Here is an 18,265-nt window from a genome sequence, read left to right as displayed (position 1 = left end):
TTCCTCTACGTGACGTGAAGAAGAAAAACTCTTCTTCTCTTCTTCTGACTGATTCAACTTCTTCTTCTTCTTCTTCTGCTCCTTTTTTCGTCTTTTTTTCTGGACTTTCGTTTGAAATCCTGGTTTATTTTTTTTTCTTCGGCAGGATGAAAACAAAGTGAAGCTCAGCAGCTCGGAGCCCCGCAGCTGTCACTGAGCCTCGCCCACACACAGGAAGCACCAGCAGCTGTCAAATTAAAACACAAACAATACAGGTTCCGGTCAGGACTTCCAGAGTAAAAGCATGAGCAACAAGATGTCAAAAGGCAAGTTTTGAATATCTCTCTACGACACAGTGTTTGTCAGCGGAGAAAGAAGACTAACAAATATACTAGCATCAAAATATACTTAAATGTAAAGGGAAAAAATTAAAATCACTAAAATGAGGAATGGACCATTAATGAAATATTAATGTATGAATTACCTTCATGTTGCAGCTGGTAAAGGTGCAGCTAATTTTACTTTATATATATCTTTATTATATTTTATATATTGCTCTATTACTTATCTTAATTCAGAGGTTTGTACCTTAATTAATAGTTTAATTATATTTTAACACAGTTTATGTTTTTACTGGTGTATTTAGTAATGTGAAAGACCAACATGAGACAGAGATATTAGAAGGATATTAGACGTGTATTAATGATATTTGCATGTGTTTTACTCTTAGTGCATACACAAAAATAAAATGTGCATTCTGGTTATTTTAATATATAATATATATAATAACAACAAAAAAATCTAAAAGATTTCCCATTTTCTAAAGTAATAAATTAACATAAAATGGAATTACTAAAGTACTAGTACTAGAAAAATAAAATGAAGGAATGACTGAACACAGATACTGACAAAATAAAATAAACTTATATAATAAGAAAAATGTGTGTGACCTTCAAAATCGATCCCTACCCATCAGTAAATATTACAGTCTCTCTCACCTGGACTTTCACCAGCAAACAAGAAAACATTCAGATTTTATCTCATCTTTGTAGTGTTTTAATTGTTCATAACACTGATTCTACTGTAAAGTGTGTTGCATTTATTTTGATAGGGAAATACCACAACTTCCTGTATGAGCTTGACGTTCTTGATGCAGCTTTGAACAAATGAGACTTCCCCCAAAATTAATTCAGTCTAACAAAGATATAATGCCTGTTTAAAATGAAAGTTTTATGATTAAAATGAGACCTCATCCAATTCTGCTGGTTAAATAACAAATTTCACACTTTACTACTCAAGACAGAATTTTTTTTATCTGCATCAACATTTATTTAATGTTCATATACACAAAGAAATGATACCAAACACTATTTAAAACATGAAGCCAAGAAATTAATAAGTGACATTTGAGTCAAATCAGTGAACTGTTTAACATGAATTGTAATGCTGATGGACTGACACTGAGAATACACAAAAAATAATGTTCATGAAGAATAAAAAAGGTTTTAAATGAAATTTCAGTGAGTTCTTAAGATCTAACATCATAAGACTGAACAGGAAAGAAGTGGTGTGTTTTTGATGTTCTTGATGATTTATTGAAAACATAAACACATGTTAGAACTTTAGAAATGAGAAATAAATGTATTCAGGCTGAGTTAACAGGTCATTTCATTGTTTTATTTACTCTTATCAGGAAAACAACATAAAACATTTTAGTTGAATAAGACATAAGAAGTTTAGATGGAATTAACAGGCTATTATTTTATTCTTCTCATCAGTAAAACAATGTACATCTGGACTCTGGAGGAGAGTCATGGTTTCAGAGAAACTGAGTTGAGGTACAGTCTCCTCTCCCTCCATCGTTTCCAGGGTGACAGCGCCCTCCTGTGTTGTACGTCAGTTTTCAGTTTGAGGACAAGACTTCCTTCAGGAAGACACGAAATAACTTCACTGATCCTTTGGCATCTTCAAACAACGTCAGTACAGAGACATTTAAATATCTGTAATGTCACACTGTTTCAGTTTGTTCACATCAGTCACAGCCTGTAAACACTGATGCTGCATTCAGGTCACATGGGAAAGATGGGAGAGAAGACTTTCCACTTCACAAATCAGCTCTCAGGTTGTAAATAGCATTTGTGAGTGTGAGATTTGAGGCTACAGTCTAATATTTCTCTGATGTCTTGAATTCTGATTAAACATTGTGGAAATACTTTTTACGAAATGCAAACACTCATTTGTTTCTCAGAAAATCTCCACCAACCTTTAATTATTGTGTGTGAGAGCAAATCTATCTATGATGAAAGAAGGTCTGAGGCTTTCTCTCGGTGGAAGAGGAACAACAATATACAAATACATCAACACAAATGTTCCACAGACATTTAAAACACATTTACATTTTCATACAAAATTAATTCAGGTAAACAAAAGTCATCCTGAGCAGTAAAAGAAAAACACCACAAATAAGCTTGAGAATTAAGTCACAGGATTTCACCTTACTATTTCAGTTTACAGAATTCAGCAGTGACTCCAGAAGAAATCCAAAGTCCAGCATAGAGAGGCTTAGTGAATGTGGTCTGGACTCTGTGGAGGAGAGTCATCGTTTTAGAGACGCTGTAGAAGGACAGAATACCTGCACTGTGATCCAGGTACACTCCAACTCTGGAGGACTGAGGACCTGAGATGGGAGTTTGGACATTGTTGCACCAAAAGTCGTAACTGTTTTTGTTACACTCTAATGCCCAAGATTTGTCGTTGTGTCCAAATCCACATTTATCTGAGCTCCCTGCTCTGCTGATATTCTTGTATGCGACTGCTACATAAACTTCTTCCCCTCTCCACTCCATCTCCCAGTAACAACGTCCAGTCAGACTCTCTCTACTCAGGACCTGATACCACACAGTGAATCTATCTGGGTGACTAAAATAAAACTGATGTTGACTCATTCTTGTTACTTTTCTGTTGCCTTCAGATAATAACAGCAGTGTGTTTGCTGTGTTTGGATCCAGTGTGATTTCACGTGAATATTTTAAGAACTCAGCTCTGGTCTTGGGTTCTGGTTGTGACAGTAAAACATCCACTTTAGTCACTGTCAGTGAGATGTTTGTCCATTTTTTACACAGAACGTCCTGTAGTTTGTCTCTGAGCTCTGACACAGCAGCTGTCACGTCCTCAAAGTACCTCAGAGGACAGATATTGATGCTGGATGAGTCTGTAGATTCACTGAGTGGTGACAGTGAGGGATAGTTGTGTAGAAACTGGTTGTGATCCTCTGTGTGTGAGAGCTGCTCCAGCTCAGCGTCTTTCCTCTTCAGCTCAGTGATCTCCTGCTCCAGCTTCTCCTGAAGCTCTTTGACTCGACTCACTTCAGTTTCCTGCTGGGATCTGACCTGCTGCTTCACATCAGAGCGTCTTTTCTCCATGAGACGGATCAGCTCAGTGAAGATCTTCTCACTGTCCTCCACTGCTTTATCAGCAGAGCGATTGATAGCCTCCACCTCCTGTTGAAGCACCTTCACATCTTTCTGTCTGTCCTGGATTCTCTGCTGGATGTTTTGTCGACTCACCTCCAGCTCTCTCTGCCTCTCAGTCCTTTCTGCTGCTGCTGACACTGTGTCGTGGCCTTTATGTTCATCCACAGAGCAGAGATAACAGATACACTGCTGATCAGTACGACAGAACATCTTCATCACCTCATTATGTCGAGAGCAGATGTTCTCCTGGAGCTTCTTGGAGGGCTCCACCAGCTTGTGTCTCTTTAATGGAGCTACATCATAATGAGGCTGCAGGTGTTTCTCACAGTAAGAGATCATACAGACCAGACAGGACTTGAGAGCTTTCAGTTTTCTTCCAGTGCAGAAATCACAGGCCACATCTTCAGGTCCAGCATAGCAGTGATCAGCAGGAGCAGCTTGGACTCCAGTCTTCTTCAGTTCCTCCACTAAATCTGCTAACATGGTGCTTTTCACCAGGACAGGCCTCGGTGTGAAGGTCCGCCTACACTGAGGGCAGCTGTGGATGTGTTTCAGATCCTCTTCATCCCAGAAGCCTTTAATACAGTTCATGCAGTAGCTGTGTCCACAGGGAATAGTCACCGGATCCTTCAGTAGATCCAGACAGATGGAACAACAGAATTTTTCTTTGTCCAGCTGAACTCCTTTCTGCGCCATTTCAGCTCTCAGTGGCAGCAACAGTCTGACTTTCACTTTCTTAAAACTGAAACTAGTTTTGTCTCTGATCTACACAGCATGTGATTTTGCAGTTAATGTGGCCTGTCAGTTCCTGCACTTCACCACCAGACTGATTACACCAATCCTCCAACTTTAGATCTGGAGGGGAGGGACCAGGAAATGACATGACTGTAGTTTATGAAGAGGGAGGGGTTATCAAGCTTTCATTCTTTCCAGGAAGATTTACAGCACTGTGAATTTGATCTTTGTTACCTCAAAATAAATTCTTGATTCCCATTTGAAAACATTATAGTTTGTAGTTAAAAAATACAAACACCAATTCCCCAGAAATTGGGTGCTGTGAAAAACATGCATTTAAACAAAATACATCGATGTGCAAATACTTGCAAAGACACTAAATCATAGTAAAAAATAAGACAACAGTCAAAGAGATGAGAGCAGAAAAACAAGAAACACATGACAAGAATAAATAAAAGTAGAGGGGAGACACTAGAGAGACATTTCATGCTGTTGTCCAAACAATATAAATAAATAAAAGGAATGAAATAAGACAACATCACGTCATGTCAATATAAATAAGTAAAAATAAAAGAATAAAATTAAATATATTAAAGCGATGACATGACCGAGTCAAGTGCTGCCTGCTTAGACCGTTATACACTTATTAATTCTGTCGTATAAACAGACTATTCATGGTTAAAATTAAAATTCTAAAATTAAACTGAGGCCTCATCAAGTTCAGGATTTTTTCTGCTGACAAATCTAGTGACCAACTGAGTAGATATTTAAATAAGAAATCTGACTTTAAAGAATTCATGAGACAACAATTTATTATATGCATCAAAATTTATTTCATGTTCATATATACAGAAAATGATATCAGATACTATTATAAAAATTTTTAGCAAAAAATAAATAAGTGGTATTCAGGACATCTGGAAATGTTTTTATGAGTGAAAATACAAACAGAAGGTTCTTTAAGTATAAACAGAGTTTATTTTCCCTGTTTTCAAATAAAATTCAGGGAAGTTTTTCCACTGTCAGTTCGAGCGAGAAATGCAGGAGAAGCTTAGGAGCCCATCATGGAGGTCAACCTAACCTAAACAAAAGGCCCGGCGGCGGCTTCGGGGATGTTTGTGGCGTGCATGTCGCGCGTCATGTTGGACTTCTCTTTGAGTTTGGCCTGCAGCAGCGTGTGCTCGACGACGCCGATCCTCACGTCCATCTGAACGATCTCCTGCTTCAGCTTGGTCAAACTCTGCTTGATCTTCACCACCGGAGCTGAAGGACGAACACAGACAGACAGACGGTCAGTGTCAAATACAGACGGTTCATTCAAACAAACTTCAAACCAAGTTCGACAGAGATTCACCTCCATCAGACATGCTGCTGCCTTTCTCCTCCATCTCCTGCTTCACCTTCTCCAGCTCCTCACTGATCTGAAACACAGAAAACAATGAAAATGTCACAGACTGTCTATTTATAATTCAGTGCGTCACTGCATCTGAGAAATTCAGCAAGTTATTCTGCTCTTAAATTTGCCTAAAGACACATTCTGCTGCTCATGAATCTGATTCTTAAACAGCATTTTTTCTGCCTTAATTCCTTAATCTTTTTTTTCTCACAAAGTGGCAAATGGAGCATCTGAAAACACACGATGTGTTCACTGACCTCTGCCAGGACTCTGGTCTTCCCAGTCACTCCTCCACTGGCCTGCTGGTAGCGCTCCTTTGCCTGATGGAGAACACAGGTTTGTTAAAAGGTTTCCGTTTGTTCCTTAAATACTACAGTTTGAAATCTAGACATTAAACAGGACAGAACAACATTTATTCAAACTTTTCCTGTGTTTGCACTCATTGCTGAAACCTCCAGTCCAGTTTGTTTCTGTACTTTACCTCACTGAGTTTGGCCTGAGCGCTGCGGTACTCCTGGATCAGATGCTCCAGCTGGTTGTTGATGTATTTCTCTCTGCTGCTCACCTTCTCAAGAGTCTTACCGATGTCCTCCTGCAGTTTGTCCAGGTAGCTCTGCAAAGACAGGAAGAGGACATGCCAGGACATCGTGAAGACACAGAACTCATATTATTAAGGACGTTCTCAGTGTGTTTCCTGCTGTCAGTTTCAGTCCATGAACTTCTTTCCATGTGTTCATTTCTACTGTACTCAGATGACAGAAGTGTCCTTCTCTGAGGGATTATATCCTGCAAGAGACTAAAGACTTTTTTTTTTCTGTGGGTGTCAGATGATTGACAGGAGGCCCAGTGTGATATAAAAAAGAACTTATATAACACTCAATTCAACAACAAATCAGTCATGCTGGAGGAAGCATTCAGATTCTTTAGTGAAGTAAAAGTACTGATACCGCTCTGTAAAAATACTTTACTGTTGTAGTTGTTGAGGTGGAGCTAACTTTGAACTTTTTCATATAGAACTACAAAGAACTGATGATTATTTTCATTATGGTTCAACCTGCTGATTATTTTCTCCATTAGTCATTGGTTATTTGGTTTGTAAACATTATGTAAACAGTGAGAAATGCCAGAGACCAAAGTGACACCTTCACAATGTTTGCTTTGTTGAACCAGCAGTCCAAACCTCAGCATCACTATAAAAACATTAAAAAGAGGGTTGCACAATATTAGATTTTTGCAGATATCCAATGTGTCCATATTTTCCAAACCCCACCCCCATTTTAAAGCATTTATCGGCCAACACTGATGACGTGCAGATATTTTTCTGCATCTTTACATTAAAATCATCCAAAGGAAAAGCAGCAAATCTTCACATTTGTGTTTCCATTATTTTGTCAGACATGTAGAATAACAACCTGAGCCTGTCGGTGGCAAAAACAAACGAGACCATTTCATTTTCAGGCACCAAAATAGGGACAAATCAGGTTCACAGCTCAGTGTCTTCAAAAAGAAAATAAGAAACAGCAGGTGGAGCCACACGCACACAGACAGACATCACTTAAACTGTCACCACTGTTGTTATTACTGAATGGGGTCAGTGAACGCACCTTGGCTTCTTTGAGCGAGGATTTGATCCCGTCTCTGTGTTGATGCATCTGGTCCACGTGGATCCTCCAGTCCTGCAGACCGACACAGACCAGAGATCAGTCAAACGCAACCGAAACAGCAGCAACAGAGAGCATGCTGGGAAACCACAGCAACTATGTCAGTGTGTCAACACGTCCTCGAAGGCTGTCCTTTAAATCTTGATTACATTTATTTGTTTGTTATTCTTTCATTGGTAAAATTAACAGATACATAATATTTATCTTTATTACAGTAATGAGAATAATCTACAGTAATACAGCAGTTAGAAGAAATGTTTTCATAACCTGAGCTGATTTATAAAACATTTTATTAACACATTCTGCTTTGTGATAAAACAGACAAGACTTCAGACTGTTGCCTTCAGGGACCACTGAGACATGAAAGTGTAAAATCAGCACAGATACACCTGCCTGCTGCTTTTTATCCTCACAAGAGTCTCAGTTTTCCCCCTCAGTTAGCTGCAGCTTCACTTCCACTCAGAAAAGCAGTTCATCCGCCTCACACCTGCTCAGACTTTAAATTAAAATTGACTTTTTTCCATCGAACAAACTCCCTCGGTGCCGAATGTAAATGCGGAGCGACGGCCCAGAGTGCTTTGCTTTGTTCTCACCTTTGAAAGTGAAGCTACAGTTAATACAGCAGACTGTTCAAAATGGTTTGATACTCGATTCACAGGAAACAAACACAGACATGATCAGAAACAAGCAGATATCTGACTCACAGACAGTCAGAGTGACGTCCAGTTAACAGTCGGGACCAGTGCCCGGCTAAGGCTGACGTTAAACTTTATCTAAGGATCCCTTAGGAAAAAAACAGTTGTATAAAATCACTGTAAAGATTTCTTTATGATGCTGTGAGGGAAAATCCTTTGATCTCTAAATGTTTCCATTCCCTTATGTGTTATTAAAAGGTCCTGAGTGACTTTTTTTCCCCATAAAAGTGAAATAATTTGTGGAACATCAGACAATGGCTGAATTTCTGGTAATTAAAGAAGAGGAGGAGATAGAAAAATATATTTTTCAGGGTAAGGAAAACCCATGAGCTATGAGAAACTGTTATAGATGTGACATTAGCAGCAGCAATTATAGCTATCTAACCAAACATTAATGTATATTAATGCAGCTATACTAAAGGTTTTATTGAAACTCAGCAGTTTTCATCCTGTCCTGCTCTCACAATAATATTTCCTCATTACTTTATTTAGAGCTCATTTGTCAGCAGCATTTTCGTCAAGACAACATTCTTCTTATTGTTTTCTCGTTGTTGTCCATTTTGGAGAAGCTAGCTGACCGACAATAATGTCGTCAAGTAAAGAATGAAGATGCGAATGAAGTGTAACCATGGTAACGGAGTACAAATGTGCTGAATTATGATAGTAACCCTTAGGCAAGGAGATAACCGAAGAGGCTTTATTAACGCTCCTAAATAAACCCATCAGCTTATTTTGCAGAAGAGACACACTTAAAGGGACAGTTCACCCCAAAATCAAAAAGACATATTTTCCTGCTGGTCTGTACTGTTTCAGTGTGAGGTGAAGTAAATGGCACTAGTTCTGTGGTGCTCAAAGAGCCGAAAAAACACATCTGAAGCAATTTTACCCAAAGATGATCCACAGACCTTGTTGTCAGCAGTTTCTTCTTGGAACTACTTTCCTACTGCAATACAATCTAATGGAACTACTTTGTTTGTCTAACAGAAAGAAGCTAGTTCCTACATGAAACTACAAAGTATGACAAAGTCTGTGGATTATCCGGGTCATGATTTCTGGAAAGAGACACTGGTTTTAATTTTTTAAAATGTATTTCTTTGGCTCTTTGAGTTGCATTACGTTGGAGATCAGGCTGATGTGTCTGCGGCCGTCTAGACAGAATAAATAACACTAGAGGCCAGAAGAAAAATATGCATGTTTGATTTTGGGGTGAACTGTACATTTAAGTTTGAAACCTCAGGTGGTTTATGCAAAAAAGTACAAGTTCAAAGTGTTGACTTTGACACCATGAAAACACATAAATGAAGCTCAGATTTAGCTCCTGATAACCTGCTAACAGTTTGTTCATTTTGACTTGAGTCGATGATCACATCCTGTCTCTCCTTCTGTCTTCTCACCTTCTTATAAATGACATTAGAATAGAAGCCAACTGAGGCCAGCCAGTAATCTGAAATAGGCTTTTTGGGCTGCAAAACAAACATTTAGACAAATTTACAGTCGTGAGGATGAGGAAAGCCAGGGAAAAGTGTCCACCTATCAGGATCTTATTAGCCACAAACTGACTAAAACTGTTGCTCTATTAGCTCCAACCTTTCAGATAAAGGCGGGGTCAGGTGAGTGTGTACCTTGTTGTCTGTCCTGATGGTGACTTTGAGTTGTGGCAGGACTCGCTCCACCTCCAGGTTCCACTCCGCTGCATCAACTGTCGACTCCAGAATCTCATCTGGTTTGGAGGACGGTTCTGCTTCCTGTCAGACAACCGACAACACATCATTAAAAAATCTAATTCACACACTTGAAGGGGTTCAAAGTCCTTGTTTAGGTTGGATCAGTCAGTGAGTTAAAAATGGGTAAAATTCATCAAGTAGTTTGAGTCTTTAAACGCATCATGTTTCCAGGTGAACTCACAGTGTGAGTGGTTCGTAACTTCAGAGCTTCCAGGTCCATCACGTTCTCCTCCTCATCGTCAGGCTCCTCCTGAGAACACACACGCAAAAGTTCAAAGTTCTTTCACTCTTGTGTCTGTACAAGAATCCATCAGTGTTTCATTTCCTCAGGAGTTTTCAGTGTCAAATTTAAGGACCAAATATTTTGTCTGACAGAAGACAGGTCACCAGGATCGTATCAGCCTGGCGTCGTCAGACTAATTCACAAACATGACATAGTCTGGATCTCTGTTATAGAGCCAAACAGATATATTGGCACGATATCGGCCTGGCACAGCTGTATCAGCCTGTAACAGTATCAGTGTTTCATCATTCAAGTCGTTCTTTGTGTTTTTTTAAATAGAGATTTATAATTATTAAAAATACCAGTGAAATTTTACTGTTTCACGCCTTAATGTCACTACCAACCCTATATAAATAAAGAATATCAGCCAATATATCATCATCGAGATTTTTGATTTTTGTGCCCAACACAAACTCTTATGCTTTGAAATAAACTTTGACAAGTTTTGCTGACCTATAATCTTTAGTTGAGATTTTTACTTTTCTTCTTTAGATAAACTTGAATCTTTGAGTTTTAGGAACTCCAAAAAATTGTGTTTTAAAATTTGGTCACAGTGAGCTGAACTATTTCACAGACTAACAATGATAAATGAAATTTAAAATGTTAAAAAAATAACTGTTATTCATTTCCATATAATTTTGCTTTTTGCTAAAAAAAAAGCCAATCAGAGCAACAAAAAGGTGCGACATAGCGCTGAGTGACACATGCAAGTTGGGGCAGCAATCGGTCCGGTTTCACACAGGAAAAAAAAATGGCAGCCTGGTGACAAACCTGTGCAAAACACAAACTGTGTTTCTAGAAACATCTGAGGTGAGAAATAAGACAATCAGAAACAGAATCATGATTCATATTTGATCACTGCCTGGTGTGTTGCTTTTCACACATGTGACATCACTGACATGTGACTTTACACATTTGGACCGGTGACACTCCTCTGTCGGTCATCGTATCAAAGCAGCCCAATAGTAAATAAACAGGACGGATGGTTGGAAATCTCTCTGAACAGGGATGGCAGACGGATCTGCCAGAGCAAATGAAACATGAGCTCAAACACTCCTCTGGTTCCCTGGCTGGGATTTAATCTGACCTTTCTTATGTGTTGAACTCGGTCATGAGCCAGTGAACCCTGGAAGGAGGTGCAGGGTCCACTTGTGTAAGAACAATCGCTCTGTCCCTCTGTAAGTTAAACTGATTAAAAAACTGATTAAATGGGAAACTCCTGGAGGACAGACAGAAAGGTGGGGAGGCCTTCAGATTAAGTGCAAGTGCTTGTTTGTAATTTATGTACCTTTGAGTTTCTGTAGTTTATGACATTAAGAGCAGCTTTGTGATGTTTTATTTCAAAGCAGCAATTCTCTTAATCCAACATATTTTTTCTCACATGGTAAACAACAGAGTAACCTTAACAAGAGTTACTTCTGTGACTCTGATCTGTAAATTCAACCATTATGCAAAGCTGGTCACATAACTTAATAGTTGTTACCAAAGTTTGTCATCCGCTCCTTCATATTGGCTTTCTTTTACAGCTTGTACCTATTATAAAGTATTTTACAGGTTGCATTTTGACAGGTTCTTCTGAACCTGGTGACAAGAAATCATTTTTTCCTAAGTTGTTCCTGTAGATTAACAGAATCTGACAGGTCAAAAATTTCAATGTAAGAGCAGCATAAAAGTAACACAGGTCATTATGTTAAAAGCTTCATTACTAATAATAAAATAGGCTAATTCAAGTGGATTTAAACATTTAAACACTTGGAAGTAACAAATTAACATTTAGTTAAATAAAACTGGGACACGTACGATCATCTCCTCCTCTACTTTGCTGAGTGTGAGCTCTGCATCGTCCTCTATCACAGACTCTTCTTCTGTGGTTTCTGTTGGGTAGTTTGGTCTGGAAAAAAGACAGAAAAAGCACATGAAGTCAAAAAAGACATGGGCACCATCAATTTCACCTAGAGAAAAGAGGAGCAGATTAACAGTGCAAGAAAATTCACTGTTCAGTATGATGTATGCTCTGCACGCCCCTGCTGTCTTCACTATGTGACCCTGTAGATTTAAGACTCCCTGTAGTGTTTTAAACCACTCGTAGCTTTATGGAACTGTTTTCGTATAAGCGGGTCTCTGTTTTGTTTATGTCATGCCTGAGGTGTGGATGAAGTGATACACGGTTCTAGCAATAGTGTCACACTATTCCACTGATCTACAGCTGGTGGTAATGCAGATGTGCTGCAGTGCACCTGCAAAGACAGTGAAGAAGAAGAAAAAGGAGGGGACAAATATATCACTAATCACAACAACTTCTCATGTAAAACAGTTCTGAACAGAAACAGCTCTGCTTCAACTTGTCGATATGAAAAATAGTAAACAGTTGACATGTGTAAAAGTACTTTCTGTTCTATTATCTGGTATCATGAAATCCCTAAACTGTCCATATTCAAACTTTACAGACCTGAGAAGGAACCCAGCAGGTGATCAAAAGAAAGAAGCAGAGGCAGAAGCACAAAATATAAAATTAATGAGACCTAAAGAGTAAGACAGAAAAGATTAGATTTGTTTCAGAGAGGAGAAATGACTGATTACCTTCTGAAGGAGAAGCCCCTCCTCTTTAGAGCCTCTGCAGCCAGTCGGTCCAACACGAAGCAGACGTGTTCGCCTGAACCTGATTTCAATTTGGAGGGCGGGAAGTCCACCTTAACACCCTGACAGACACAGCAAGAAGTCAAATTAAGTCCCCTAAACTCTCAAATCTCTACAGTTCTCACTGTGCAACAGCAGATAACAATGAGGAGTCTGAGTCGACTGAGTCTGAAGTGAGGATCAAAAGCACTGAAATATTTTATTCATTGTTACATATTTCATTCATCTGTTTTATTCGCTATTCATCTGTCGAGTTACAGAGTGTCTGCAGGTTTCATCAAGGATAAATGTGAGACCTCTGAACTTTTCAAGAACTTTTTTATTCAGAGTTACATGAAGCAGACACTCAATGCTGCAAGTGGAAAATGAAAATCAAGTGTAAGCTGTTAGAAAGAGTCTGTGTGGCTGCATTGATTTTTTTTTTTGTCTGTTTGACACATGATCAATAAAGTTACATGTTTTCTTCCTTAAGTTGTTTTTTTCCTGTATTGTTTTAACTCCAAATCAGAATCCAGCATCTCAAAAACTTGATTGTAAATATTGAGATTTTAACTGCAGACACTCTGAGGGGGTCACTCACGAAAGCCCGGAGCTCGGCCAAGATATTGGACACGGTGGCGTTGGGTTCGTCGTGCTCCTGGGGCTCTGTGAACGGCCTCCCCGCCATGTTGATGAGCCACGCTGCGATGATGGTGAACATGTAGAACTGCTCGCCAGGGTTGACAGCCAGATATGGACTGGAGACAAAGTAATGTCTGCTCCGGGAAAACAGAGGGGAGATCAGATTCTTTTTCTTCTACACCTAAAATTCTACATCAAGTGGTCATTATCAGTGTTAGGATGGAGTTAACTACGATATGCAGTAGTTGGGTGGTAGTTTCACTTCTTTCTTTCTCTTCTTTCTAAGACTAATTTCTGTGGTGTCAAATAATCTTAAAATAATAGTATTTAATTATCTTATTTATCTATTACATTCCGTAAAAAGGAACACAGTTTTGTGTTTTAAAGTTTAACCATCTTTTTTAAAAAATAATAATACTCCTAGTGAATTGACCAAATGTATTTCATTTCATTTCATTTCACACTTTATTGAAAAAAAAACATTTTAAACATATAGACAACGATGTTTAGGGAATCCAAATATGTCCATAGCATTCGTAACATAATCACAATTATGATTAAGCCATTTTTATTTTTACCCCTGAATTTTGATAACAAGTGCTAGTTATCATTTCTAGTTCAATTCAAAGGGATCTGGTTTAATTAATAACATCATATTTATATAAAAAATATCAATTATACACAAGTGAGAGTCAAAGCTACAGCTAGCTAGTGTTATTTAGTTGGTAATGAGAAGTTCATTCTCACCTGGACAGGTTTTTCATGTTGTGTTTGGAGAGAACTTCCTCCTCATAGTTTAACATCTTCAGCTTGTCCAGCAGACTCTCCATCACCACAAACACCTGATGAGCTGCTCCGGGACCGCGCTCATCTTCATCTCCTCGTCTCCCGTCATCCGCCATTACTTGTCGTCCACCAGCTGCCACTTACACAGCTCAGTGTTTAAAACAATACGAGACAAAACCAGTTCATGGACCCCTTTAGCCGACTAGCCCGTTAGCTGTGAGCCGAGGTTTGTTTGGCTTCCTCTCTGTTGTCAGGCAACCGGGCGCTAACGCTAGCTGGCTAGGTGGCTAACGTTAGCTGAGGGCGAAAACGCATTTCGATTCAGACTCGTCTGAATCGAGGCTGAGTTTTTATCAGTTTAAATGACGTCTATGGGAAATAAAACAAAAATGGAACATGACTGCTGAGTTTGCAGTAGTTAAATCCTGTAACTCGACTAGCTGTTAGCACCGTTGGCTAAACTCTCAGCGTCAGAACTTCCTGTTGTGCCCTTCGGAAATAAAAGCTTTTCTGCGGTTGCTTTGCTGCCGAAGCCTTCAAAATAAAAGCTCATGAACAAAATTAAATTTTCAAAGAGGTGGCTATCAAAAGTGTCATTATTTCTGGAGCCATCAAGGGTGGAAGTAACCAATAATAATAACTACTGAAATTACTGGTAATTAAGTCCTTTTTTAAAGTCTTTTTTTCTTATTCATTCACACTAGTAAAAGATAAAATAAAAACTCTTAGACACAACAAGAAACTTACATAAAAAGTAAAACAATAAAAGGTAAAAACAATAAAAGCCACTTAAAACATTATGAATAAATAAATTAAAAACCTAAATGAATAAATAAAGATACATTTTTAAATGACTGAATCAACTAAAACTAGAAGCTCTGGAAAAGAAATGTGTTCCAGTTAAAAATTTAACTCGATAAAAATGAGGAAAGCTTAATAAATTGTTCAGCATGCTGCAGATGCACAGTGTGAAAAGCTGGATTTTCCAGGCTCAGTAAAAAGAAGCCAGCACCTGCAGTGCAATCCAATCACTTGAGTGAGTTTGATAAGGGCCTACACAAAGAGACATGAAGTGATTCAGGGAGGGAAAAGACCAATAAGAGGCTTGTTAAGGCTGAATAAAAGGCTAATAAGAGGCTTAGATGAGTATTTTGTCAAGTCTGTAATTTTACTCTTAAGTATGCATTAGACCGAAGATTAAAGTGAAGATTTGGAGAAACAGAAAGCCCTTCCATTTGAATGCCCGCTATCAATAATCTTAACCTCCATCAACGGTTAAACAGTAAGTAGTTAGAGTAGTTTAATATTTGTACTTTTACTTACATAGTTTTTTAACACCAGTAGTTTAAGTTGTAATTTAATAATATTTCAGTAATGTAACTGTATTTGTACTGGAGTACAGATTTTCTTTCAGCCTGTTCTTGCTTTCCATTTAATATATGAACATTTTGACTATAAAGTGTCAGAGGCCAGAATGAAAAAGAGCAAAGCAGACACTTGACAAAAGATACAATAATATATATTCGTCAATCGAGTTATAGTTGATATTAATAAAATACAGTTTACAAAATTACAGAACTTCACAGAATACATTGTCGTGCAGCATCAGTATATCTTGACTCATCCTCCATGTATAATAATGCTTCACAGGCAATTTTTTGTTTTGTAGAGTAGAGATATGTTTCAGATGTAGCAAGATGAAAAAGAAGAAACAAGTTGAAAAATTATGTAACAAGGCACAAAACAGTATAACAAGACAAAAAATAACCAGTAAAAGAATTATGTAACAAGATGAAAAGAACATGCAAATGTAACAAAACTAAAAACCATGTAAGAAGAAGAAAAAGACGTAAAAAATGAAAAAGATATAACAAGACAAAAAACTATGTAACAAAACATAAAATACTTATGAATATGAAACTTTGACTATAATAATTGACTTTGGACGACTTTTTACTTTTATACTTTGAGTACATTTCAGAGGCTATACTTCTAGTATCTATACTTCTACTTGAGTAAAGAATGTGTGTGAATATTTTTGCACCTCTGTACTCTTCATACTCAAATTCAAGGATCTGAATACTTCTTCCACCACTGACTCACACTGTGTGTGTGTGTGTGTGTGTGTGTGTGTGTGTGTGTGTGTGTGTGTGTGTGTGTGTGTGTGTGTGTGTATGTGTGTGTGTGTGTGTGTGTATTAGTGAATAATTCATATCTCCACCCCCCCCGTGGTGCAGCAGGCAGTGAAGGGAGGGGGTGTTTGTTTAATCTGCATGCTGCTCCCTGCCTGTCTGTGAGCACACAGGTGGAGCTCCCTGGTGACTGTGTTTTGACTGACAGGCCTGCTGACTGCCTGCTGCATCGCTGATGACGCTCAGCGAGCCGCAGAGCTGCTGCACCGACAGCATCCACTCAGCTGAACTGAAGGCTGCAATCATGGAAACAACATGGCGTGAGTCAGACATATTAAAGGAATATTCAGACATTTAGAGGACATGTTTGTTTGTTTGCCATCCTCCTCAGAGTCAGATGGGTCAAAATGGACATCAGTTTCATCTCTGTGAGAGACGTCCAGGACGTTTCACCTCTACACCAAGAATAAATAGTTCTATATAGAACCTTTCATACCCTGTAATTTAGTTTAGTTTATTACTTTTTTTGGCAGGGACAGCACAGATTAACAACATATCTGAAGGAGAAAGGCAAAAGCTGAAAACTCAGACATCGAGAATAAAAGCATTGGCAACTCAACGATGAAAGCAGCAAAAAATATGCAGGTACAAACAAAGGTGGGACTTCACAGACGAATCATCTGGCAAATCTGAGAAGACACACTACCTGAGACACAAAAACAGGTATTTAACATGAGGTAGTCTGTTAGAAAGACAAGACAACCATCAACAAATCAACAAACAGCATGCCAACACAGTGCTGATGATAAGCAGCAGCAGCAGCTCTTACACTTAATAATGACAAACAAAATAAAACACATGGGAGCACCTCACTGGTTTAGTGTTCACAGGTCTGATTTCTAACAAACTGGGCTCGAGAACGAGTGATGGTTGGCAAGGTTTCTAGTAAGTTCATCCAGTCCTGGGAGGCTCTGACAGAAAAAACAGACTGGCAGGAACTTTTTCTTCTTCTAAGATTAAAACGGTCTCCAGTTGTTGCTCTGGTATGTTTTAAATGTGATGTATGCACAGCGTGGTGGAGGAACCATATCATTTTTCTTGCTCAGTAAGCTGCACTTTTTGAAAATATTGCCGTGATCATGTCCCTGTGGTTCCTCGTTCAGGGTTTTCTTTGTTGTGCAGGGATTCTGTCAGGTTAGTGTGACATGTCATAAACTTGTCATGCAGAACGTGATGTGTGGGAGGATCGTGGTGTTCATTAACATTTTGGCTGCATTAGAGCTGCAACTAATGAAGGAAGTTGCAACGCTGCGATTGCAACCGTTTCACGCAAATTCAACTAATCTCAGGTAATTCTGCACGGCCTTGCAATTCAGCAAATTTGACAAATCGTTGTTGCTTCCCGCAAGTTCTACCAATCATAGCATCAGACGTCTCAATGAACCGACTCAGTGTTTTATAATTCACTCTTTTTTGCATTTATATATTTTTTCCATTTGTCATTGTTCACTGTTCATCAGTGTGCTGTGCACTTTTATATTTTCTCATTTTGTGTTTCCTGTTTTGACTGAGTTTGAGCTCCAAAAGGATTTTGATTCTTTGTGGAAACTCCCCAGGAGCACCTCTTCATTTACAAATAAAACATATTTTGTTAGAGTTTTTGTAATTCTGTGTCTTTTTGAGTGTGGTTTTGTTCTCTCTGAAGTTGCTTTTGATTTTAATAAATCATACAAAAAAATCACAACTATCTTTTGCGATTTTCATTTGCTCCTGAAATTTCATTGCAAAAAAAACATGCATTTCTTTAAAAAAAGCTGCAGTGAAATCAGGCATTTTAGGCCACAACAATCCCAAAAGCAGCTCATGAAATCCTCGAGGGACTTTCTGCTTTTTACTTTAAAATACTTTAATTGTGTCTGTCTTACTATGGTCATTTTAGTGTTTTTAGAGGCATACATTTGCCTTTTTTGCGATATTTGCATTTTAATGATGTTTACATTGTGTAATTGTGACGTAATCAATGTATGTGTGAGGAAGCCTCAACTCCCTTTTGTATTTGCTAAGCCTTTGTTTTTGTTAAGCAAGGTGGACAGATTCACTCACACAACTTCTTTATTTTCTTTATTGAATTTTGCAGCAAAAC

The 18,265-nt window shown here is 38.4% G+C and overlaps 2 protein-coding genes across 2 annotated transcripts; both read right to left on the bottom strand.

The window, feature by feature from the left end:
* Window positions 1-1,001: 1,001 nt before the first annotated feature.
* Window positions 1,002-4,189, bottom strand: LOC146317286 (tripartite motif-containing protein 16-like). Its single transcript, XM_084732117.1, has one exon. The coding sequence runs from the start codon at window positions 4,146-4,148 to the stop codon at window positions 2,478-2,480; it is 1,671 nt and encodes a 556-aa protein (XP_084588243.1). The 5' UTR covers window positions 4,149-4,189; the 3' UTR covers window positions 1,002-2,477.
* Window positions 4,190-4,996: 807 nt separating this feature from the next.
* On the bottom strand, window positions 4,997-14,495 carry ift57 (intraflagellar transport 57 homolog (Chlamydomonas)). The gene is made up of 11 exons (XM_084732118.1): window positions 13,952-14,495; window positions 13,164-13,338; window positions 12,527-12,645; window positions 11,747-11,837; window positions 9,845-9,913; window positions 9,562-9,684; window positions 7,188-7,259; window positions 6,065-6,196; window positions 5,841-5,903; window positions 5,542-5,608; window positions 4,997-5,450 (listed from the first exon to the last, which is right to left on the bottom strand). Exons 1-11 carry the CDS (start codon window positions 14,104-14,106, stop codon window positions 5,269-5,271), a joined length of 1,248 nt encoding a protein of 415 aa, XP_084588244.1. The 5' UTR covers window positions 14,107-14,495; the 3' UTR covers window positions 4,997-5,268.
* Window positions 14,496-18,265: the final 3,770 nt, after the last annotated feature.

This window comes from Lutjanus erythropterus, chromosome 12 (genome assembly GCF_056507025.1).
Source record: "Lutjanus erythropterus isolate fLutEry1 chromosome 12, fLutEry1.hap2, whole genome shotgun sequence".
NCBI lineage: Eukaryota > Metazoa > Chordata > Actinopteri > Lutjaniformes > Lutjanidae > Lutjanus > Lutjanus erythropterus.
The sequence above is the reverse complement of the archived record's forward strand: the minus strand, read 5'-3'. Positions and strand labels throughout refer to the sequence as shown.

Coding starts and splice junctions, on each gene's coding strand:
- LOC146317286 (XM_084732117.1), bottom strand. CDS start 4,148: ATGGCGCAGAAAGGAGTTCAGCTGGACAAAGAAAAATTCTGTTGTTCC.
- ift57 (XM_084732118.1), bottom strand. CDS start 14,106: ATGGCGGATGACGGGAGACGAGGAGATGAAGATGAGCGCGGTCCCGGA. Junction 13,339..13,951: donor AACATGAAAAACCTGTCCAG/GTGAGAATGAAC, acceptor TTCCCGGAGCAG/ACATTACTTTGTCTCCAGTC. Junction 9,685..9,844: donor AGTTACGAACCACTCACACT/GTGAGTTCACCT, acceptor GTTGTCTGACAG/GAAGCAGAACCGTCCTCCAA.